The 26,013-nt window shown below is 36.5% G+C and overlaps 1 protein-coding gene across 1 annotated transcript; it reads left to right on the forward strand.

The window, feature by feature from the left end:
• Window positions 1-370: 370 nt before the first annotated feature.
• Window positions 371-24,453, forward strand: kel (kelch protein). Its single transcript, XM_085953261.1, has 15 exons — window positions 371-623; window positions 3,975-4,148; window positions 4,915-5,059; window positions 5,408-5,488; window positions 5,612-5,787; window positions 8,552-8,648; window positions 10,140-10,241; window positions 10,442-10,606; window positions 10,730-10,842; window positions 11,533-11,710; window positions 17,250-17,390; window positions 17,653-17,767; window positions 18,225-18,439; window positions 19,245-19,423; window positions 22,598-24,453. The coding sequence occupies exons 1-14, from the start codon at window positions 577-579 to the stop codon at window positions 19,368-19,370; spliced, it is 1,875 nt and encodes a 624-aa protein (XP_085809387.1). The 5' UTR covers window positions 371-576; the 3' UTR covers window positions 19,371-19,423; window positions 22,598-24,453.
• The last annotated feature ends 1,560 nt before the right edge of the window (window positions 24,454-26,013 follow it).

Genomic DNA, 26,013 nt, shown 5'->3' on the forward strand with positions numbered 1-26,013 from the left:
GTATGACCAGTAAATATAAAGGGAGGAATGACCAACGACAAGAAAAAGGAAAATAAATTAATAGAATATAACCTCACGCGAAGAAGAAAGAGCAAACCCTATCTCAAGGACTTCAAAGTCAACATGAATAATAAGAGTTTTATTGGTAGGTAAAACTCCTTTCATTATTATCTAAATTCTAAATATATGTGCAGTTGTGAAAAATTTCTATTCTATCGTTGTTGAAAAGACCAGCGTATGGATTTATTTTTTACTTTTAACTCATTTCTAATTTTATGAAAATCAAAAATGGAAATCCAAATACACAAAAAAATATTTTTGACAGTTTCTTTATTTTATAGTATGGTTAATTCTGGCAACCCAAACACCTGAGAGGCTTGATTAATGATTTGACTTATGTTGATGTTGAGTGTGGATTATTATTGAGTTATTCGAAATAATTAATAAATAGACGGAGATTGCAAAAAACCTTTGTGCCCAAATATATTATGTCGTTCTAGTATTTTGTTTGGGATGCCAAAATGACAAAATTAACATAGGACCAATGTATTCATTGTGATTATTTATGCAAGTAAAATGGATAACATGCCAAATAATTCACACGAAGGAGTGGAGAAAGGAAGGTAACTAATACATCTAATAACTAGTGTCGTATTTTCAGTTCTATTGAAATTGTGTACTGTTTTATTTTGTGTATTTAAAAAAATGTCCTGTCAGCCCAATATTCACTGACGGATCAATGGACCACTATTTTGTTGTTAATTATTGATAGGAAGTACATAATAATATGACTTTCTGCTAAATGTTACAATATTATATTAATGTTTACTCTTCAACACGAGCGCAATTAGATTGAAAATAGGTAATTTAATTAAACTATTCAATTATTTATATGTATATATTGTGTATTTTGGATGTATTATATTATTGCATTAAATGTGTTGATCTAAAATCATTATGGTCAGAATAGGACACTCGACCACACGATACCTTGAAAATATTTAATGAAATGTTTTTACATTTTACATAAATTGTTTCTAATATCTAATGTAAGTGCTCTTCAATGATTTATGTTATTGACCTTGATGTAACTTGACCAAATTGTGATAATTTTATAGAATATTGAAAATTACACATGCTAACTTAAATATTTTTTATCATCGATATAGTAGGTAGTTACTTGGATTCTTTAGTACTAACTTACCTGAAATAGTCCATTAGAATCCAGGATGAAAAAAAATCAACAATATATCAGCTTTTTTCGAATTGCAGGTATCAATTCATAGTTTTATTGACAGACTTATAATAATATAAATAAGTATACTTACGGATTATTGAAATGTAGATAGAAAACAGAACAATAAAAAGTTCGTAAATGTGTGTGTATGGCCGTGCGGCTTGAGCGTCGGCCTATAACGTTGTGGGTCTAAGTTTTGTAATCTTGGGTTTGGCAGGTACACATATTGTTTTTCAATATGTGTATGAGTCAGAGTATAGACCTGATAGGTTGAGCAAGTGGCTGCAATGACATTACTTAATATGGACGAATCATCTGGAAAAGAAAATGACACTCACTTTATTGTCGGGTCTGCCGAATGGCATAATCTGTTCTAACGCCGTTACAATAAAGGTGATATTGCTATAAATTCCTGATGCTTTTTGTTGGGTCTGCCGAATGGTTCGGTTCGAACGGGTTCGCTCAAATGAACATTGACATTAGAAACACTGCTCTAACGCCATTACAATAAAGGTCATATTGCTATAAATTCCCGATGTGTGATATCGCATAATGGAAATTGCGTGACGTCTACCTATACATGCGAATTTACTTGCTAGCTACTGTATTGAGTGCGTCGTTCATTAATAATGTCATTGAGTGGCTGACATCCATTTCTCGTAAAAACAAAATCTGTTAATAAAAACCTCCATCCTGTGGAGGCCCATATAATCTTATTAGGATCGGACATGGTCGGAAAAAAAATGTTTAAATAAGTACATACATATATTTTAGTGATTTTATTTCAAATGATATGTAAGTACCTTCCTATTTCATAACAACATTAACTGCTAAAAATGTTATCGCGTGTCGCGGAACACAATCACCAAACTCAGATAGTGCCGGGTTACTGGACGTACCGGACTTCTGAAATGCTGAATTAGATGTGTATTAGAGGTTGTACCATATTATAGGTAGGTACCAAATACAGTTGCACTCGGTTATTACGATCACAGATATAGCGAGATCTCGGATGTAACGAGGAAACATTCGTTAAAATTTTAGTTTATGATTTTCTCCATACAATTTATTCACTTTTATAACGAGCTACTTATTGGTTATACCGAGCTAAAATATAGTCAAAAATTTTCTTAAAACTAGTGTGTCGATCGTTTAAATTAGTAAGTTAAGTATCTAAGTACTTACCTAATTGGTGTTTTCGCCGGCAATATTGAAAAAGTATCCACGCATATGGTTGAAATATGTAAAAAATCCAAGGTTTGTGAAGTCACATATATAATACAAAAATTTTATTTTTAATTCCGCGCAGAATTACGACTTATTTACACTAAAACATGGACAAGCATTGGTCTTATTACATTGGTTTCATTTCACGACACTGATCTTATTTTAGGGGTTGACCTCACGGTAGGTATTCAATGTTATTAACTATCGTCCGATTATTTGATAATCACGTCGCTCCCCACAGGAGCGACGCGTCAGTGGAGAAACAATTCCTCCACGTCCGGTTTCTTTAAGGATGAATTGGAAACTGAATTTTTTCAAAGAGCATATTGGTAAGAGAGCGGGAGATGCATCACATCGGGTGCGAGATGGGAGGAAACTATTCGACCAACTAACTGTGAAATTCACTCGTCCCCCTTGCCTTCAAGGTCGGATGCAGGTATATCGCCTCCGACAAGCGGGCAGCTGTTGAGTTCGTTTGCGGAACACATTCTATTTCACAATGTTTATCGGGGGTTGCCATGTTTTGCAGGGCTGGTCATTTATGATTGTTCTTAAATTTGTGGTTAGATTACTGATTTGGAATTTGAAACGTTCTCGTACTAGGGGTTTCGTTTAGTAATAGTACATACCAGCGTTCATTACAATAAACAACTTCTTTTGTAGTTTATGAATGCCATGCTTGTTTCGGGGAAAAATTCTAATTGTGTATTTTTGTTTGAATTGTGACTTTTTGTGTTATGTGACTGCTCATTTAAAAATACCTATTCTCTAATATAACGAATAACACTTATAACGAGCAAATTCAGTCGGTCCCATCTTCCTCGTAATAACCAAGTTCGACTATAATTATATAATGGTGGGATAAGTACGAACCTACCTAATTTACATGTACCTATGAAATTTTTTTTTAATTTAATATTGTGGATATTCTTATAACTATGTTTTAATTAAAGTACATCGCACTAATATGTATGTTTTTGAGGTTATTCAAAATGATGTTAATTCACGTGGTGTTTCAAATAAAAACATTAATTACATAATTATTTTTTTTCATATTTGAGCTCACAAGGACTAAATGCTAGTTAAAAGCTTGCCTGTATTATCAGACATAATTAAATTGTCTAGACAGTTTTGAGATAAATAGTTTAAAAAACATTTTTTTTCTCATAATCAAATACAGCCATAAATTATTCTACAATATTGTAATTAGGTATATTAAAGCAATAATAAAATTGTCTGTTAAATACTATTTATCAATAATATATACTGTACACTCTCAGTAATCCGCCGCTCGATTATCCGACAACTACTATAATCCGCCGTTATTTTTACTAGTTGAAAGCACAAAATCAAGCTCTATAATTCGCCGGTAGTCGATTGTTAAATTCAGTAGTCCGCCGCGTTAAGTATACAACGCAGATGAGATAAGAGATGAAATGAGAGAAAATACAATATCGAATTGGTATAATTATTAATATATTTAATTAGCAATGGTTTAATTTTGCATCAGTTGCCTTCTCCTGCGATGCGCGAGTCAGTCATCGCTAGACGAGAGCAGTCAGCGAGCCCTCGGAGGAATCGGAGGGGGAAGCGGTTCCGCTTCGGCCGGTGGAGGAGCTTCCTTTCGACACCACCATCATCATCATGCTGCTGCCGCCCTCGACGCCCTCAGTCAGATGCGCAAGTATGCACCCTAACCTTTTCACCCTATAACAGAGATGGCGAACATTGTGTGTCAATTTTTATGCAAAAATTATGATAGAAATAAATAAGTTAAAAAAATACGTTTCTATACAATGGTTTATTGTAAATAAACCTAAAAGATATTATGTATTATCTAAATTTACATAAAAAATTTGTTTTCACAATTTAGTGAGATGTTTATTTTGTCATTTGACTTATGTGAATTTATTTATTTGCGGCTTATAATTGAACACTTATCGACGAGAAATGATGGTGCGGTAATCCTAGATTAGATCCTAAACATGTTTCAGTTAAATTATTATGAAGATGATATTTTACTTTCTATTTGAAATATAAAGAATAGCAATTTGCAAAGTTTTTCATTGAACTGATTATATCGGATAATGACATTCACACTCAATACTCACGCAATAATATTATTTAACAATTTAATCACTCTTTTGTCAAGGGTATTTCTTTTGTCTTATAGGGTAGGGTAGGGTCTTATGTGGTATATCGGTAAAAAATATATTATTCAAATGTCCATAATTTGTTCGAGCCCCAATAAAAAGAGCCAATATTGCCAGATAAAGTAGATTACCAATGGTTTGTTGCCCAGGTCATGGTTCATTTTTCTTCTGTAAGCTCTACTCTCTACTCTAGTTGCCATGTTTTTATTTGTTAAAAATTTTGACACAGGTAGTTGTAGAACTCTGGACGGTTCTTCCAAGAACTGGTGCAGTATACATATGTGTGAAAATTTTCAGGCAAGGGGAATTGTGTGACGTCAAACTGGTGGCGGGCGGAGTTGAAGTCCCCGCCCATCGAGCTCTTTTGGCCGCTTGCAGCCCTTACTTCAGAGCTATGTTCACTCAATTTGAGGAATCTCGCCGTGATCGTGTCACCCTTCAGGTATAATTCGACAATTCATCACCAATATGAGATGACTACTAATATTAGTGGTCCAATTTATTCATTGATTAATCATTGACTCTACAATCTTATTCTGATCTCGACTGCCTCCTGAAGAGATTTCTTAACAAGTTTTTTTACAAGAAATGGATGTCGGCCATTTGCTCAACCAATACTCTGGATCCATACAGACGTTAAAAAACAACATGTGTATTTTGCCTAACTCGTGATTAGAATCTGTCGAATGAACGGATTCTTTACTACTATTTATGTATGTATCTAGTTACTGACACTAAATTTTACTTTTCTTTTATATATTTAGTAAAGTTCAATAATTAATTTTTACAGGGAGTCGATCCGTTGGCTTTGCAACTGCTCGTGGATTATGTATACAATCCAGAAGTTACCATAACAGAAGACAATGTGCAGGTCGGTTAAACAAAATGAATATTGATAATTTTTCTAATTGAGCCCTGCTATTATGTGCTTGAGTGATTTTGATTATTTGAATATTTTGTTGTAGCCATATTGCAATATGTATGTGTGTTTCAGGTTTTGCTTCCTGCTGCCAATCTATTACAACTGGGTACAGTCCGTGAGGGATGCTGCAGCTTCCTGCTGGCACAGCTGCACCCTTCCAACTGCCTGGGCATCCGCGCCTTCGCAGACCTGCATGCCTGCACTGACCTCACTCACGCTGCTGACCGCTACATTCAAGCACACTTTGCGTAAATATCATTTTCTATGTATTACAATTGAGGTGCTGAGATTGAAAAAATTAAGGCTATACTTCAATTGAGCATGGTCTAAAAAGATCGTGACTAGGCGATGTGCGGATTGTGCAAATGACGCGTGCCGAACGAAATATAATTTGTCATAAAAATTCAACATCCATCCATTTAATGTTATGTGTATTATTATATTAGTAATAATAATAGTATATTCATTGAAATGTTTTCTGTTTCAAGTACATAAAGTTTTTTGGTCATCTTCACACCATTTAAGAATATATTCCTCCGACGCCATTACAAAACAAATTGATGTGCGCACACCTCGACTGTCGGTCTTCGATTGGCGACGAGTGCGAAATTTCGTCGCACCTTCTGTTCAAAATTATTTGCCATTTCACTTAACTGTTATCAACATTCTGTAAATAAAGTCTCCTTCTCAAACGATGCTTTATTACTATAGACCTTGGATTGCGAGCATAATTCGTTCCGGATACGTGTTTGTAAACCAAAACACTTGTTTATCAAAGCGAATTTCCCCATAAGAAATATTGGAAACTCAGGCGATTCATTCCAAAACCCAAAAATATTCATATAAGTAAGAATGATAAATACTAAATACAGTAAAACCTCGTTAATACAAATTCCATGGGACCGGAAATCTAAAAAAAATTCGAATTGTGAAATATGAAATGTATGGGGAAGAAATACTAAAATTTTGAAAAAAAAAATGATTTTCATTAATTTCATTTACGATCATAGATGTGCCTACTAAATTTTTGATCAATTCTTTCAAATTAAAATCTGTGCAAATATCATGCGTCATTAATCCATTAATTGAAGTTACCAAGTAATGTAGGTAGGTATTTACCACCATGTATGTGTTGAGCTAGAATTATAAAAAATACGAAAGATTCTTTATTTTCCCAATTTGTTTGGCATCGGTTGTCTAGTAAAACTATGTGAAAATATAGTAAACAATTAAATACCTACAGCCCTGAAACATTACTGACTGAATTATCGTTTTACCTTTGAGTGGAGTGCAGTTGTGCCACTGATATGTTAATGTGTCATAAAATGTCAGGATTAATGGAAAGTCTGTCACAATTTTCAATGTCTGTCTCATGAAATAGTGTACTTTATTACGATTTATTGAATATTTTTACATTTCAGGTCTCTGAAATCATTTCTAATTCCAAAATCGAATTACAGGTATGGTTTTACATGAAAATAATGTTCGAGGGACTACTTTTTCGCGAAAATTTCGATTTACTGCGAATTTCCAATTTTCCGTGTTCTTTATTATTTAAAATTTATTAATTAGTAGAATGAATTTTACTGTCACTAACGGAATCACTGCTATCTGTTGGCTCACTGGATTAGCAAGGAACCTATCCAATGACACTTGCTTTTACCTCCCTTTGAGGATTTTTTAGCAAGAGAGAGAATGAATACATAATATATGGAAAGACCTAGAAACCAATGAATAAGCAGAAAAAAAGTTCGTGATATGATGACAAATGATCAAATGACAATGGCCCGGACATGTCACTTGGCGAGTGGATAACCACTAGACAAATGTAGTCATATAGTGGTACTCATGGGGCATTAAATGACCGCAGGGCTACCTTAAAACTTACCGGATTGACAAACTCACTGAGTACTCTGCGAATTTACGTGGCAGCGTAGAACTAGGGACCGAGAAAAGTGAAAGAAGCTATGGGGAGGTCTTAATCTGAAAGTGGATCGACCTTGTCTGATAGACGATGATGAATGAAGTAGAATGAATGAAATGATTTTTATTGGGATCACATAATTCAGGTCATCATTCATCATTCGATCAGGAGTAACCACATTTTCAGATTTGTGGTTCAGGATCAATTTTTAGTTTTAGAGTAGATAAGGAGTAAGTAAAGTACTTATTAGGGAATCCAATCCTGAGCTAAAATTTGGATCCCGGAATTTCGGGATTACAATTTGACAATCCCGGGATCCCGGAATGCATGTAACATTTCTTGGGTTTTGGATTTCTTACTATTTTCCTGACCTATGAGAATTTGAAAAATACCATTGTTTTATCAATAACCCATTTGTACTCTCCATTAGTGATCTGCCTTCGGAGGACAATTTAAATCAGGAACAGTTTATTGATTAGATAAAATGATGGGGTGTAAAACACGTTTTCTGTGAAACATGTTGTAGTGATTTTTGGATTGAAATGGTACAGTCCTAACCTGACGTTGCAAAGATGGCTCTAAGAGTGCTAATTCCATTCGCAACCACCTATGAGTGTGAGACGGTTTTTTCTACACTACTTACTATCAGTCAAAATCTTGAAATAGATTATACACGACAAATGACATGAGAGTTGCACTGGCCAAAACAAAGCCAAACATAGAAGAACTGGTTCAGGCATAGTAGATGCATCCATCCCATTAAAATTGTTATTTAAATTTAATGACTACATAACATGTAATATTTTCTGAATACATAATTGTTTGTAAAAAATGTTTTCTTCACAACAGCCTATAAGCAGTGCCACGCCGTAGGTATGTGGCACCCTTGTGCAAAGTATTTGGCGCCCCCAATTTCTTTAAAATAATATAGATTTTCTTTTTTTATTAAAGGGGTCCGCGAGCCGAACAATTTTAAAGGGACCACCACGCAGGAAATTTTAAAAAGTTTGAGAACCGCTGCTATAGATGCTCAGTAAACGTTTTATCTCTTAATAAATATGAGTATTATTATTTGTTTTTGCAAACAGGGAAGTGGTGGAGTGTGAAGAATTTCTGGCTCTGTCTCAGCAACAAGTGGCCCGTCTCATCAGCAGCGACCGACTCAGCGTTCCATCTGAAGAAAAGGTGAGTACTTATATCCAATGTTTCCTCTAATCCTCTTTTAGGCTAGAGGAATATTCTCCATCTTCAATAATTTTGGATAATGAGGAAATAAATTCTTTTGCAGCATATTTATCCGCATCAGCCGATTTTCCAGTGAATTTAATATAAACCAACTGTTACTTGCTTGAAAAATCGTGTTAGAATCTTCTTTTTCTAGCCTTCCAATCTTTGTACAAACTAAGAGCCTTCGCTTGAATAATTGAAATATTCAGAAGGACATCTTTTTGATGTTGGTCGTCGATCCATGATGACAAATATTTTTCCATTTCATCCATAACTATGCCGTGTCCTTTAGAAACAACCTTTAAAGATAATATATTTCCACAATTTTGAACGTATTCCTTAATTTTATTTTTATTTTTCAAAATTGAACATATCGTAGTAGACCTGTTTGTATCATACGAACGTCCGATTGAAGCAAAAGATTCACCGCAATCAGAACGTCATGTGAAGTTTATAAGTCCTTGATTTCTTTTTGTTCGTATCAACACTGCAGTTTTTCCGTTTCTCACTCATGTTTATAAATTTTTAGGGTAAAATATTTCAAAAGAAGAAAATTAGCAAAACGCACAACATGGCACGCCCGCACGCGCTTCTGCGCAAGCCACCTATCCTAGCTAACTCACAAGCAAAGTGACGGGTGCGAGCAGGATGCAAGTGACGCAAGAAATGCACTTGCTTGTGAGCGAGCGAGAAGGGTATATCTTAACCCCACGGCCAGCGCGACGTTTTAAAAAACGATTTTTTTTGAAATGTGCGAAATAGCGAATTGTGCGAAAGTCGAACGTTCGTAAGTCGAGGTCCGCCTGTACGTATTATTATGTAGTACAGTTTTCACATTAGTCAAATTTTACAATAATCACGTTATTTTAATATTAGTCAAGACTGGTTTCGTCCACTTCAAAGGGACATTACCTACGTAAAATGATTACCGAAATATGAAGTTCCTATGAGAGTTCAAATAATAATTATATTTTTCGACACAAAACAAGTTATATTAAAACTTGTACTCTCAGATATTATAATAGCTTATTTTATCACGAAAACTGTTAGAATTAATATTAAAGACACACGAAAATAAATCTAATATTAGACACCAATATTCAAAAAAATACAGCAATAACGTTGGTTTGGAATAGCAATTTTTAAACATCTCTCTTGGCGTAACCAAGTATATTTCTGCATGTCTGGATTCATCAAACACTTTCTTGAATCTCCTGCTTGAGATAGGCTGATAGACCTATCGATATAGCACATATATACCTACATTCAAAACTAATTTTATTTTGGCTACTAAGCGACTCATATCTTGAATAGTAATAGTGGATCAACTCAATAATGCATGACATGTAATGATAATGTTTTGATCTCGATGTGCGTGGATCAGTCTCTATTCACCAAATATTTCCAGTACTTCACAAATAAGTAAATGGCGGACTCGGTTTTATTCAGGTGCTAGAAAGTGTGCTGCAGTGGGCAGCTCACAATCCGGTTCAGCGCCAGACTCAACTGCATGCCCTGATGGAGCACGTCAGACTGCCGCTACTTTCACAGGTATTCATCTACCATATAATATCACCAATATATTATTTCTCAACTATCAATTTACTATCAATATTTGTGTATTGAATTATTGGACTAGTAAATCTAAACTTGTGTACATAATCATTATATTATAGTCTCCAAAGATAAATTTGAAATTATGCATGCAATCCCCATAATTAAATATATAGAGGATGATTTGTTTTCTGTAGGAATGCCTGGTGGGCCGTGTGCAGACGGAGCCGGCGCTGAGAGGAGACCTCCGTTGCAAAGATCTTCTGATCGAAGCTCTCACCTATCATCTCTTGAGACCAGAGCAGCGACTGCTCGCTGCCACTCCCCGTTGCCGTCCTCGCAAACCTGTCGGGGCTCCTAAGGTCATTAACACAAAACAGAAACATTAAATAGGACATAAACATAAGATTAACATAGGCATAGGTAGAATACAATCGTAAATATTTTTTTTATGAAAATAATTAATGTATTATTATTGTCTTCAGGTACTGTTGGTAGTTGGGGGGCAGGCACCGAAAGCTATTCGATCCGTAGAGTGTTACGATTTACAGCAAGAACGTTGGTATCATGCTTCAGAAATGATCACGCGGCGCTGCAGGTTTGTTTAATACATACTGTTATAGTACATAAAACAAATCTTTTAAAACTCATTCACTGCTGACCGGTTAATTAATATTTAATTACCACATTTAAATAACACGCTAATTATATCTAATGCCGGACACGGTAGCCGTGTCGTCAGCGCTGTATGAGTTAAAGCATAATGCATGATCATAATTGGGGAGGAATATTTTATCCTTTGAAAAAAAAGATATTTTGTTGGTTTTGTGACATCACATTTTTCATAAACCCCTCTATCTTGATTATTACAAATCACATAAAATCAAACCAATTAGGGGTGTGACGTCATATTATATTTGGACAACTCCTTATTCAAAAGTGAAACGGGTCTGACATTTTTTGTATGCATGTGTCAACTAATGTAGTGTTACTATCACAATTCAAGTATTATTGTCCAGACGGTGTGGACATGTATATCTGTCATGCATTTATTCAAATAAACCACTGATTAAGCAACTACAGCAAAATCCCGTTAATTCAAAATTGACGGATTGTTTCCGTTTCCAATTAAATTTCTTTCAGATTAATATCAGTGATGACCATTATGGTTCTTAAATAGTTAGTTTTACACAACGGCGACGTCTTTGCATTTGGCCCTATATTTATTACATAACATTCAATTCTATTATGTATTAAAACTAATTTATTACCGTTGCTTTGTTTCCAGAGCGGGCTTAGGCGTGGTTGAGGGTCGAGTTTATGCAGTGGGAGGCTTCAACGGCTCCCTTCGAGTGAGAACGGTGGACGAGTACGATCCTGCCACTGACACGTGGCAAGCCGCTCCCGCCATGGACGCCAGAAGATCCACACTCGGTGTCGCCGTCATTGAATCCTGTATTTATGCTGTAAGTCATCCATTTCATTATTACTGCTCATACATCCCCCTTACACTCCTACAACTTTACACCCTCGATATAACATACTACAGCATGGCATACACATCCAACATTATTTTTCCCGGTTTTTCTAATTTTATTATGTCTTTGTCTATAACAAATTAAACATTTACGGTAAAGTTCTGAAACAAATCTTGTTTTAAATATATGAAGAATGACATGTCTTCCTATATATTTTGTTGTTCAATAATGAACATACAAAAGATTTACGATTTTTATTTTTGAAAAAACACTTAGGTTTTTCGAAATCATGTATTTCTTACCACCTAAAACCAAAAACAGTCTCTCCAGAGGGGGTCTAGGACGATTTGGCACCTGGACAACTGGACGCCACGCAATTCGAAAATAAATAGACGTTAGGTACTTATAGGTACTTTTAAAATAAATATTTAATATTATTATTTATATTTAAATTATTATATTATGATTTAATGAATGGTTGGTGAGAATTTAAATATGCACACGTATATAATGATTTAATCGTGCATATATTTAAGTTCCAATGAAAAACAAGTTTTTTATTTTTATATAAAGCCTTAGGCATGGTAATTCTCAATCCGCAATAAAAAACATTATGTTAAGAGTAAAATGAATTAAAACTACTAAGTAGTAGATAGAAACTAATTAAAATTCCTCGTCTACATTCTGTTTACGTGTCTACAACAGTGCGGCGTCCAACTGTATTCAAAAAAATACGAAGCATTCAGCGTCAATACCACCTTTCAAATACCTTTTCCTTCCACTTCTTTGCTCTCAGGGTCCATGACTTAACACCGTACAAAAATATATACACTAATGTTTGCATAGCATCATTTGGGTCATCTCAAGTGCAAGACGTCAACGTCATGAATGAATATTTCTCTGAGGTGTTTTACCAAATTATATATCTTCAATAAAGAATGTTACATTCTCAAATCTTGTCAGTTATTCTTTGAATAAAAAAAATAGAAACACCTGACACACAGGGATGGCTCTAGTAATGGAGCATAGTGTGCACTGCACTCCCATCATCGATTAAATAAAAATATATAATATAAAACCCCCATGTATTCAGAAAAATGCGATATCGAAAATTTATACGAAATCAATCATTTTGAATTCCGCGCGTATTCGAATAGTGATACACATCTTTTCGACGCGCTAACCGGCTAACGCCACCGTCTACCAATACATACGTAACTACACCAATGAGATGCGACTAATACACACATACCTCCATCGGTGAGACATGCCAAAGAGCAAAATTCAAAGTGTACCTTGAATTTACACTATTTTTCACGCATACATTTAAAAATTCACATCAACAAATGAGGCTAGTAGAATCAAAACCAACAAAGTTCTATAAGACTACATGAGTCTTCGTTCGAAATGATGTTTTCCAAGTTAATTCTTCAGGGGGTTGTGTGTACCTAATGCCATAGCACACAAAGTTTAACTCGCCGTTCGGACAATAAAATGTACACTGACCGATATAAATATTCCAACACAAGCGCTTAGGCCACGCGTCGAGATATAGTTGGAAGCCTAATTATTATAATGACCAACATCATGTCGATGCATGACGTGCAAAAATTGAATCATAATCCCGACTTATTTATCAAACGGTAGTATTTATCAACGTAAGCCGCTCCCGATTTCGCCGATATTTTTATGCCAACTTCGGTGGATTAATTTTTTTATTTTCATTTTGAGATTATCCTATTACTATTAGTGAGATTTTGAGCGTTTTTCAATAGGTAGGTATCTTAAATTTGATGTATTACACACAGTTCAGTTCAGCTTGTTGAAATGGTCAACTCAGGTACATTATGATTTTAATTAGGTGGGTATTTCACAGAAAGGTTGTTATTGAGAATGAATAGGTAGGTACTTAGGTGTAGAATTGTAGACGTAGGTGGGTAGGTAGCTACTAACAATTAATTATCCTAGTGTTTGTCGCATTGAAGTAGGTAGGTACATATGACTTATGATATCTATTATTCCGTTTATTTTGTACAGATAGGTAGGTAGGTACCTAGTCAATAAGAAGGAAAATGGAGCATAGGTACTGTCTTTGAATGGGAATTTTACAAGTGGAATTATTGTTCATCGTTATTTTAATTAGCGATTCACATCAAAACGGATGACAGTTTACATTGGCCGGCATTATTAGCTCAGCTAGGTATTCATTCATTGAACGGTACCTACCTACCTATTTATAGTTTTTCTTATTTGAAACGATAATGGGGCCCCATTTCGTGGTCGATTTGAGATTAGGTGGTACCTATTTTGATAGGTAAGTACGATAATAACGCCCCATTTCTTTCCTGGTCATTTTGAGATTAGGTAGGTATCATTTACCTTATCGTTAGGTAGGTAACTGTGTAGGTAGTATGGCGATAGGTACCCACTGTCTTATAGTTTAATGGGAATTAATTTTCCGAGTCGAATTCATGAAGCAATTATTATTCACATCAGCGCATCATCTATTTTATAGGTGGGTAAGTATACAAGACTGCTTTCGGATCACAATATGTGCTAATACTTCGATACAACCCTACCCGGGATAGCTGCCGTAGCGGCAGAATGACATCAATGGGAATTTCGAGTATAAATCGACGATTCAATTCAATAACGTCATCGTGGCTATCGTGACAATGCATTCATTAATCGAAGTTGCGATTTTATATGACAGATCGCAGCACTGTCGTATCGCGGGAACGTTCTGCGATTTGAATCTGACGTGGCTGATTTTTCAAGAAAATACCGAAGATATTGATTTTTCCCACTCAATATCGACGTTTTGGCTTAAATATATTCAATAAGCGTGTCACTCATCATGTGTCGAAATTCCTTCGTTGCAAAGTTTATTTCATTTTTTGCAGTTCGACGTTCAACATAGGGGCAGATTGGCAATGCGTGGAGGTGACATTTATTTTGTTAGATTAATTTTACAATCTAATAAGAGTATAACTATCTTATTACTCAATGGACAACGTTAAAACTTTGGAATATGTAAATAAGCATCGCCTGAAACATATCTACAACGCAGCCGCACGCAATGAATTTTTAAAAATTGGTGGTCACAGTTAGAGCTCCGTAAACAACGTGACCGAATTTTGCCAAATTATCAGCTATGTTTCACATTAATCGTTTCAAAATCATACGTCTATTTAAAATGTGTACTGAAGAGAGCTAGCCGCTTACCTAGCCGGCTGGCTTTATATTTTAGTAAATGAATTTTTTAAAATCTGGTAATTTAATACTTAATTATAAATAATGAATAATTATTATTAACCACTCTATCGCCAAGAGTTAAAATCAAATTAACACCTATATGCCACACATTTTTAAAAAACTAAAAAAAATAGAAAAAGTTGAAATAAATATATAATGTATAGTAATACTCACATATTATGTATGGTAACATAGATTGTATTAATTTTTCATGGAAAACTACGATATATTTTTCACTCAGGGCTGTCACCCAACAATATTTATTTATTTTTTATATTATTTTTTATATTATTATATTATATATAAGTATTTTTTTCACTTTTATTATTATTGATGTATTTTTTCACTTAGAATTCAGTCTTCACTATTCAGGGTCATCACTATTCACGGTCATCATTTTCAGGGTCATCTCATCAAAAATTCTATAATAGTGTTTTTTAGATTTTTTATTTTATTTCAATAATTTTCTCATCTTCGGATTCTTGTGTCGAAAATAAAATATCATCGGCTTCTTGCTCAGGATTATTATGATCATCTTCCATTTTGAAGGGTGACAAAACACAAACACACAAATATATCTATTACACACTATCAATGTTTATAGGTAGGTACTCTATTTTAGGAATAATAAAATTCACCGAAAATTTACGAAATAATATTACAAACTTAGAAAAATTATGAAATGCACACTGAAACGCGCTCAACATGAAACAAAAATATAATATTACTTGATAAATAAGTGGCAAATATAACCATGCATCTAATATTATTCTATCGGAAATCATAATAAAACACTACTGCAATACATACATATAAAGTTTTGCCCACATGATACGATTTGAGTCTCGCGATGTCCACACAAGCCGCACTCGCGGTGATTTCCGTCTGGCGCGTCTCGCCTCGCTCGAAAATGCGGCAAAGTATTGCTTCATTTGGACAGCGCATTACAAAGCTACCCATGTCACTTGTCACTTGTAACTTTTATCGGGTAAATTATTTTTAATTTTATATTATGGAAGTCGTAAAAATTAAGCTATTCACTCAACTTATGGATATGAATAATGAGGCGCCTGTCGTAAAATTATTATGGCTATTAAAAATTATAGAAACAAAAACAGCATTGTTCACAAGTGGAATAGGCGTTTCTTCATCAATTATTGCCGTTTTCGTTTCTAGACACTTAGAAAAGACTTACATAAACAAATAATAAAAATTGTCCAACAGTGATGTCATGTCATTTTACGCCGGCATATGTGTCAGCCCTAGATACAAAGATCGTATTGTCTTGATAACTACTTTGATTTATGAATATTTCTGTGTGGTGTATGGTTCATTGGGATATTCGGAGGTGTCTTTCATTTAAAAAAAATAATTAGACACGTTCATTACGATTTTAAAACAAAGCGCCCATGGGTGGGCGCGTGGCGTGTGAATGACATCACAAAGTGCCCACCGGCGGGCGCTCGGCGATAGAGTGGTTAACATGACAAATTTAAACTTAATACAGTAGAGAAGATTTCTACGTTACTGTTGGAGCATTATTGATACTTCAACTTTTCACGAATAATAATTTACTGGTAAGTATTTAGCGAAAGTGTTACCCTATTAAAAATAATTTGTACAATTCCGATGATTTCAGTGGAAAGTTAGCGTTGTTTCTCAACTTTACAAAGGGTTAAGTCATTTTTGAGAAACACATTGACTCAAGACAGGCTAAATGCTTTTGCGATGTTAAGTATAGAAAAACAATTGATATCGTCAATACCAGACTTTAATGTTCGTGTTATCGACATGTTTTCAAAATCGATGGAAGATGGACTTTTTGCATAAATAGGTGAGTCTTTTTTGCACTCCCTCATATTCTTGTCACCGGCCGCCACTGCTGACACATCTATAAATTATGTCAGTAATATCGTTACCATGATTTAATCAGAAAGCTGGTTGGTTGCCTTTCCTTGGCAAAATTTCTCTCCAATAGCGTAGATAGAATTATCTTATTCGCATAAGTCATGAGCAAATCGATAGCTCAAAGGATAAGAGCACTTAAATAAAGATGTGAGTTCGAATTCTATTCAATCTAACTAGATTTTTTTCTAATAGGTATGTTTCTGAGGTTTCTCAAAATTATATATTTTATTGTTTTCAATCATTCTCAGTTCAATTGAAAAGTCATATCCAATTTAAACTAGATCTGTAAGTGTAAGCTCTTGTGTCATACACATTGTATGTATGCAATTTGTCAAAGCTAAATGTGTTTTTGTTTACTTAATAGGTTGGTGGATTCGATGGTGCGACAGGATTGAGTTCTGCAGAGGTATTGGACACTCGAGTCGGAGCATGGCGACCACTTGCGTCTATGGCCACTCGGCGCTCATCCGTGGGAGTTGCCGTTCTTCAAGGGAAACTTTATGCGGTTAGTATTCAACTTATTTTTGACTGCGATCATCCATAAATGATATCACACAATTTTCGGTATGTATCCTTTGAATCGTCCTCCCCCCATTGTCACACTTCTTCGCAAAATCTTTTTTCCCCCTTTTGAAATTATGTCACATTTTCTATACACCCCCCCCTCCCCCAGTATCTCATTTGTCACAAATTGTTTGTTTTTTTTGAAAATTGCTATTCACAAATTGTGAAGATGATAAATTAAATTAATGTATGTTCTCATGAAGGTCGGCGGGTACGATGGAGCAAGTCGCCAATGTTTGAGCTCCGTGGAATGTTATGATCCTTCCTCAGACACTTGGACTTCCGTTCCTGATATGTCAGCCAGACGCAGCGGTGCAGGTCATTACGATACATTATCTATATTGTAAATTAATTTTTTATATATGAAAACAGTGATAATATATACCACATCATCCAACATGTGATTCTTCATAGTTGAATATGTATCCGAACCTTACTTATTGATGTTTTCACATTTACCTCAGCCTCGATGGCGCAATTGATAGTGCGCTCGGCTGTCAACTAAAATGTTGGTAGATTGAGGCCAACTGTGGGCATTTTTTATTTTCCATTTTCGAATCAGCCGTGACGGTTTTTCATTACACATCAACCGGACTTACTCTATCGCACGTATAGAAGATTCACTTTTAAATAATAAAATTGTACTGGCTGCAAAAGAATAAATTTAATGTCATAAAAGAAAAAAAAACATATCATTAAATTTTAAAATGGAATGAAATACTACAATAAAGAATACTATTGTCTGTTGATCGATTGGTTATTATTACGACGTCAGGTGTGGGCGTGCTGGAGGGCGTCCTGTATGCGGTAGGTGGGCATGACGGCCCACTGGTGCGGCGCTCCGTGGAGGTTTGGCGGCCAGGCGCGGCATCGTGGCGGGCCGCACCCGACATGGCTACCTGCCGCCGCAACGCAGGTGTTCTGCCACACCAAGGCCTGCTCTATGTCATCGGCGGAGACGACGGCACTTCTAATCTCAACACTGTCGAGGTAATCAAATTCTAATCCATAATACTGCATGTTAGTAACGGGAGTAGCTAGACACTTACAGGCCACTTTCGTGCTCTTATGTTGATGTCTCTCAGCTCTTTCTTATACCTTCCAATTTCTTTCGCAGCTTGTAGCTGGTCTTCTTGTCGTAGTGATTAAAATTTAGAGTGTAACAAATGGCTTGCTTCAATATTTATACATGCGTTTTGGTGACATTGGAGTGAGACAGTATGTACCCTACTGTATAATTGAGTATAAAAAATATTACTTATTCATCTACTATATTTTTTTATTGTGTAAAGATTATTTTTTGTTATAATAGTAACCCGATACACATAATAATTCACAGGTGGTGCTACGTTTCACCCACTTAATACATATTGCAATAATTATTGAAGGACAAATTAATAAACTAAATTCTTTCTCTCTAGTACCCAAAGCCAACTAGACAACATGTCTTGCCCACAAATTAGCATTGCATCAATCTAGTTCGCATTACAATCCATCCATTGTTGTCTAGCAATAAGATTTCATCATCGCATACATCATGCACCACATCCTAAAACATTGTTATCAACAAATTGATACTCCTGAAACTAAAACAAACAAAGTAATGCTTTCTCTATACCTAACAACTCAATTAATTACCAATAAAATATACATACATCAGTCAGGTATTTATTAGCTAGATAGCTTATTTATTATTGGGTATATTTTCATGCACACCGATTTCAACTATTTTTAATGTGTACATTATCATACATATATAGATTGTATATTCTATATGGGTTTGTAATGTGTGCAGGTGTACAACCCGAAAACGGAGATCTGGACGATGCTGGAGAGTGGCATGTCGACAGGAAGGTCATACGCAGGTGTGGCTATCATCGACCGCGCCCTGCCTCCCCTGTCGCCTCTATCGCCCGCCTGACCACTGCCTTGCCCCTGCCCACACAATCGCAACGACCCGCCCGCCCCAAACAGGTACATTACAATAATCGCAATCATTCAACGTTTCCTTCTGTTTATATGTAAGAACATCAGCAGGTGGCCCTTATAGTCCTATGTGTAAGGCACTGGCTTCTCATCCGGGAGCTTTTGTGTTTGATTTCCGGTGAAATAACAATACACTTATGTAATTATCTCAAAGCCTGGATGTTTCTGTGATTGTTTCACTACTATCATTGGGTTTTATAGGGTCGTATGCATGAGATTCCCAAAAACCTTATAGGCTATATACTGTACGTTTGTATGCATGAGTACAAACGTAATTAGCTGTTAAGTGACGTCACGAATGTGACATCTCATGTGTCATGGTGTTCGTATTATAAAATTTCATTCCCCGATAAATAATTAAAAATTTTGAAATTGTAAATGTGTCTGAAAGTGTGCGAACGGTACCATATAAATTTAATAATTATACATGAATAATTATTATGAACTTTAAATAATTTATCAGCTATTTTATCACATGTATTTTATAATTATTCTACTGTACGAAAGGTTGTATTGCCAGTAAACTTTTTCATTTGGTGGCAACACTGAATACATTTGGTGGCAATACTGAATATCTGTACCTCAGAGGCAGACGGATGCAAATCCAAATATCCAATTGTTCAGGAGAGCCAAAAAACAATTTTTATTTTAAACGAATACTCATAACTTCTAAGAAAATATACATAGAATGATAATTATTTTTTTTATTCTAATTCAATTAAAGTACTTCTGGAATATGTAAGAAAGGAATAAATATAGTACAATTTTATATTTAAAAAAAATAAAATAAAAAACGTAGTGTGGATTTGCATCCTTCTGCCTCTAAAGATATTTTGTTAATGTGGATTTGTATCTTATTTACCTAGCCAAAATAAAACAATTTATAAGTTGAAAAAATTTATAGGTACAAATATAACAAAGCAAAACACATTTTTTTTTTTAAATTTTTATTATGTCATCATCATCATCACCAGCCTGAATCTATTCACTGCTGGATGAAGGCCTCGCTCATCTCCAAGCTGATTCCACTTCTCTCATTCCTGTGCGTTGCGTTGCCAAGTTTCTCCGCAGAACTTTATCATTTCATCGATCCAGCGGCCTCTAGGTCTACCTTGCGGATGTTTTTTACCTCTTGGATACCACTGGATGACTAAATTTGTCCAACGATTGTCCTTTCTTCGAGCCATGTTCCAGCCCATTTCCATTTGAGGTTTTTAGCAAACTCTATCACATCATTAATCCTTGTCTATTCCCTTATCCACTCATTCCTTTTTTTGTCCTTTTGTGTTATGCCCAGCATGCACCTTTCCATACCACGTTGTGCTACTCTAAGTTTCTGGATCTCTCTTTTACTTAGGCTCAATGTTTCACACGCATGTGGTTACGGGAAGTACACACTGGTTGAACACTTTGCACTTTAGGCATTTTCGAAGAAATTATTCAGGCGGCCAAAAGCACTCCAGCCTAGCTTTACTCTGCGAACAATTTCATCAAATATACATCCATCTATAGACACTTATTGTGCCAAATAGATGTAGTTTTTCACCTGTTCGAACTGAATGCCATTGATGAGGATCTCTTTTTGGCCCTCAAAGCAGTTGAACATGACTTTATTCTTTTATTCTTTGATACATTTATTTTCTAGCCTACTTGTTGCTTACTCCAGCGAGTTACTGCATTCTGCTTTGGAGGCCTTCTGAGTCTTGCAAACTACTATTTATTGTTATCGGCAAAGCGTAGATGACTCACGTATTCTCCATTTATGGGGACCCGTGTCATTCCAGTCAAGTTGTCTAAATAAGTCTTCAAATGTAGCTGTAAATAGTTAAGGTGAGATTATATCACCTTGTCGAACTCCTTTGCTGATAGGAAATGCGCGATGGTTTATGGAGATGTTGTTGCGCTACTGTATATATTATTGAAAATATTTATATAGCGCCCGGGGATTCCTTGATTTCTGAGTGCATCGAGTATTGAAAATTTCTTTATGGAATCGAACGCTTTCTCATAGTCTATAAAATAACCCATGGATAGTGGCAGCTTGTATTCCTGTTACCGCACTGATTTCTCTGATGACTTGGATAATATGGTCCATAGTGCTGTATCCTCCTCAAAAGCTCGTTCCTCTGGCTGGTTCTCGTCTAGCACATATTGCAGACGGTTTGAGAGAATTTTATCTTATTGGATTTGCATCCTTCTGCTTCTAAGGTAGGTATGGCATTTGCATCTTTATGCTACGCATATCTTGGATTAGGACTTTCATCTCTCTGCCACTAATATATAAAGCCTTTAGCATGACGATTCTTAAAAAAACTCATTTTCCCCAAAAACGGAGTTGCATCCGTCTGCCTCTGAGGTACAGATATTATTCTGACTAACTTCACTTCAATTATTATGAGATGTCAAAACAGAATAAGAATAAATGACAGAAAATGCAAATGATTTAGACAATAATATGTAATGATCTCTGTATAATATTATCATTTATACCAATCACCTTATGACACTATTGATGTTTCCAGTGTATTTGAGAGTTGTGCCTTGTTTATTACAGTTATCTTACAATAATTAACTAGGTAGGTAGGTACCATAATATTTTGAAGAACGCAGAATGCTTGCAATTGTATATTTTAATGCTAGATACAGCAGTAGGTACATATTTTTGCGGTGGTTTAGCGGAGATATTTTATCGTAATCTTACGTAAGTCCATCTTATGTCTCCATGAGAAATATTGCAAGCGAATTAGGTACGAGGCATTTTATCAGTTACCTACTATCTAGATTATAGACTAGGGATCAAAATTATACGTATTTTGTAAACAGCACGACTAGGAACTGTTTTTAAAGTTCGCAAATGTTTTACAGAATCTACAAAACGAACAAGGGCCTCAACCAAACGTTTGTTGCAATGAATGCAAAATTAAAATGACATTTGAAAGTGACAGCTGAGGCAGCCATTTTTAATGGCGCGTGACGTCAGACCGCTTACGTCACAAAGAGTGTTATACGTTATTCAATGGAAAATTGGTTAAAAAGCTTATAAAGAATTTGGGAATCTCATACATACGGCCCATAGTCTGTTATATATTGGTATACTTATATATATATATATATATATTTTTTTTTAATATATACCATTATTGAAAGATGTTTCGTTTTCAGATGCAACGATTCGCTTCAAGAAGGGGAAGAAGAGGAAGAGGGCGGGGCGGAGGGAGGCGCAGGGGGAAGAGGAGAATCCTCTACCGGGAGACGATTAGTTAACGGGAATGCGGCGAGAAATGGAGAAGGCGACGATAATCACAGAAACAGCAACAACCCACCACCAGAGCAGGCAGGCAGCGCCCAAGACGCTGTTCAAGTCGAAGCTGTCCGAGTGGAAGCGCGACCTACCCTCCCTACGATTGCGGACCCAGTCCGGACGGCACCGGAGTCTCCGCCTCGACACGTCTTCGGCCCCAGCTGCAGCTTGGACCGACCGGAAAATATTTATGAGAATTTGGAAGAGCTCCCTGCTTCAGGCTCCGCTTCCACTGTTCCCACTCATTGGCGATTCAAAATGTTTAAAACAGGGTCAAAAAATTCCAAACAGTCCACTTCCAGAAGCGGCTCAGTCTTCGCCGAATACGATGCTCCAAAGACCACCGGAAAAATTGGTGATAAGCGATTTTCCGGAAAGGGGAAAGGGAAAGCGAGGATATCTCCGACGGGTGGAGAGACGAGCGGCCCCGGGCCCGTGAGTCTCAACGTGTGTTTTGGAAAGCGAACACCTCGCTCGCCTTCCAACTCCCAGACCTTGGAATTCAATGATAGAAGTCGAGTGGAACGGGAAGGGGACGCGGTGGCGGGTGCCGGAGGCGGCGGTACGTGCCCCCGGGCTGCCCCCACCCCAATCGCTACTGTGGGGGCCGGACCACCCTGCATTTATGGTCGGCTGGGAAACACCTATGGACGGCTGCAGGTCCTGGGGTCAGGGATCGGCCGCATTGAGCGCCACCTCAGCTCCTCGTGCGGGAATATCGACCATTACTGTGCCGCGACTTCTCGTCCTGCTCTTCCCCGCGCCCCCACCGAGGGTAATCCTCGCTTTCGGATCGAAAATCAAGCTGTAGAGGCTGACAGAATCTACCATTATGCTGAGAGAATCTATCAAAACAGCGAAATCGAACGAGCGCATCCCGATGCGGTCTATCAGAATGCGGATCCAACATATCAAAACGTTGGCGAGGGTGCCCTGGAAGAAGGAAGCCGGGCAGCAGCCGGCCCCTCGGGTGCGGCCCCGGGAATCAAAGGGATCTCGAAAGGCTCTCTGCAGTGGCTCATGGTGAACCGCTGGCTGCCCCTGTGGGTGGCTAACACGGGTGGGAGAAACGACTACAAGGTTATCGATTTGGACTTTTCAATCTATGATGACCCGTCATATCCCGCCTGCACGGCGGCTTGCATTGATGATCGTTGCCGCGGGCGGGGCGTCTTCCGAACCTGCAATCCGACCGGCAGGATCTATCCGCCTGTCGCTGAGAGGGAAACTGATGGGGATCACTTCTTCTGCAATCGCGAGGGTGACTGCGTCGGGCCAGAAAGCTCTGCTTATTCTGGACCGCCCCGCGGAGAGCGGGGAGAGCGGCCAGGAGACCGGTCGAGAAGTGTGGAGTGCGAATCCCCAGAGCCGGACTCATCTGAAGCTTGTTGTCCCGTAGAGGGCGGTGGCTCCCTCCCGGCGCAGGACGGTCTCGCTGATAATGATCAGGACTTGAGCGCGGCTGACAATGACCACTCCGCATCAGAGTGCACTCTGGCTGACCAACACAGCGCCGCCTCAGACACCAACAGCAGATCATCACCCTTGTCTCCCGACGATAGTTCCCCTGGCGACATCACTCCCCCCGCCCTTCCCTCGTCCGACCCGCCTCTCTTTGCCCCCTCACAGTCCGCCCGATCCGATCCCGCCTCTTACGATTTTTGAAGCGAAACCATCTTGATGAATTCAATCGTTTCTTGCCGATATTAACCAGTCGAAAAAAAAATTTGCCAAAATCAAAGAAATATATTATACATGTTATTCAAAGGAAATGTCTATTGACGTTTTCATAATTGAAATAAATTTTTGCCCAGAGTATTCCACAACCTCACATACATTTCCATGCGCAATATATATTTTGCTATTCATTGTATCGGTTGATATTTTCTCAATGAGAAGAACAGTCATTCTGATGATCCTCCTACAGAATAATAGAAATGCCAATCTGAAAGGTAGCAGTTTCATTTATTCCATCGTAGATTATTAATATTATCGCTCTCTATCTGTAAGATACTTTTAAAAATATCTAATACTTCTTAATCAACTAACTACTGAAACTGTTTTAATTAGAAGGAATAAAATCATTTATGACTGTTGAAATGGTCGGCATCTTTGAATTTAATATTCGTTAAATGCTTTTTTTATTTAAGAAGCTGTTCAATTTTTTGTGATAATAGCCAATTTTAATTAATTACTCTTAATAATAACAATGGGAATACTTTTCCTGATAGAATCTCAAAAGCCTAAGATCAAATCATAATACAGTCGAACTCGGTTATTACGATCACGGATATAGCGAGATCTCGGATGTAATGAGGAAACATTCGTTGACATTTTAATTTATGATTTTCTCCATACATTTATTCACTGTTATAACGAGCAACTTATCGGATATACCGAGCTAAAAGATCGTCAAAAATTTTCTTAAAACTGTTAATGTGTCGATCGTTTAAAAATATTTCGACCCTAAGCAATAAAATCCGACCAAACAGGATGCCGCCGGGATCGCATTATGTTTATGACACTAGTTAAGTGTCTAAGTACCTACCTAATTGGTGTTTTCGCCGACAATATTGAAAAAGTATCCACGCATATGGTTGAAATAAGTAAAAAATCTAAGGTTTGTGAAGTCAGTAGGTACCTACCAGCGTTCATAACAATAAACAACTTCTTTTGTAGTTTATGAATGCCATGCTTGTTTCGGGGAAAAATTCTAATTGTATATTTTTGTTTGAATTGTGACTTTTTGTGTGTGACCGCTCATTTAAAAATATCTATTCTCTGATATAACGAGTAACGCTTATAACGAGCAAATTCAGTCGGTCCCATCTTCCTCGTAATAACCAAGTTCGACTGTAATATTATCTATAGTGAAATGTGTATAATCTTTAGTGTTTACTGTTTATTATTTAATTTTTTTTGTGTAGGCACAATAGAAATTTTTCTAAAGATATATCAATAATATGAAATGTGTTGACACTGATGAAAATGTTTTGTCATCAATTGAAAAAAAAGATAGATTAGAACTAGATACACAAAAAAATATTTACAAAAGAATCGCGCATAGATTTGTCAGGGATACAATCAATCCTTTCATTTCTTTGTTATTTTGACATGGATTTTTTTTTCTTTTAAGGGTCATCTTATATTAACCGATCTGTCAAAAATTTTCAACTGTGAAATTACACTATAGTTGACTCTTGATTTACAAGGGTCATCTTATATTAACCATCCGGCAGATGAACTGTGATGAAAAAAAGGATTTTTTTTAAATCAT

This window comes from Rhyacophila brunnea, unplaced genomic scaffold, assembly GCF_057557595.1.
Source record: "Rhyacophila brunnea isolate RB1 unplaced genomic scaffold, BYU_Rbru_1.0 scaffold_3, whole genome shotgun sequence".
Lineage (NCBI taxonomy): Eukaryota > Metazoa > Arthropoda > Insecta > Trichoptera > Rhyacophilidae > Rhyacophila > Rhyacophila brunnea.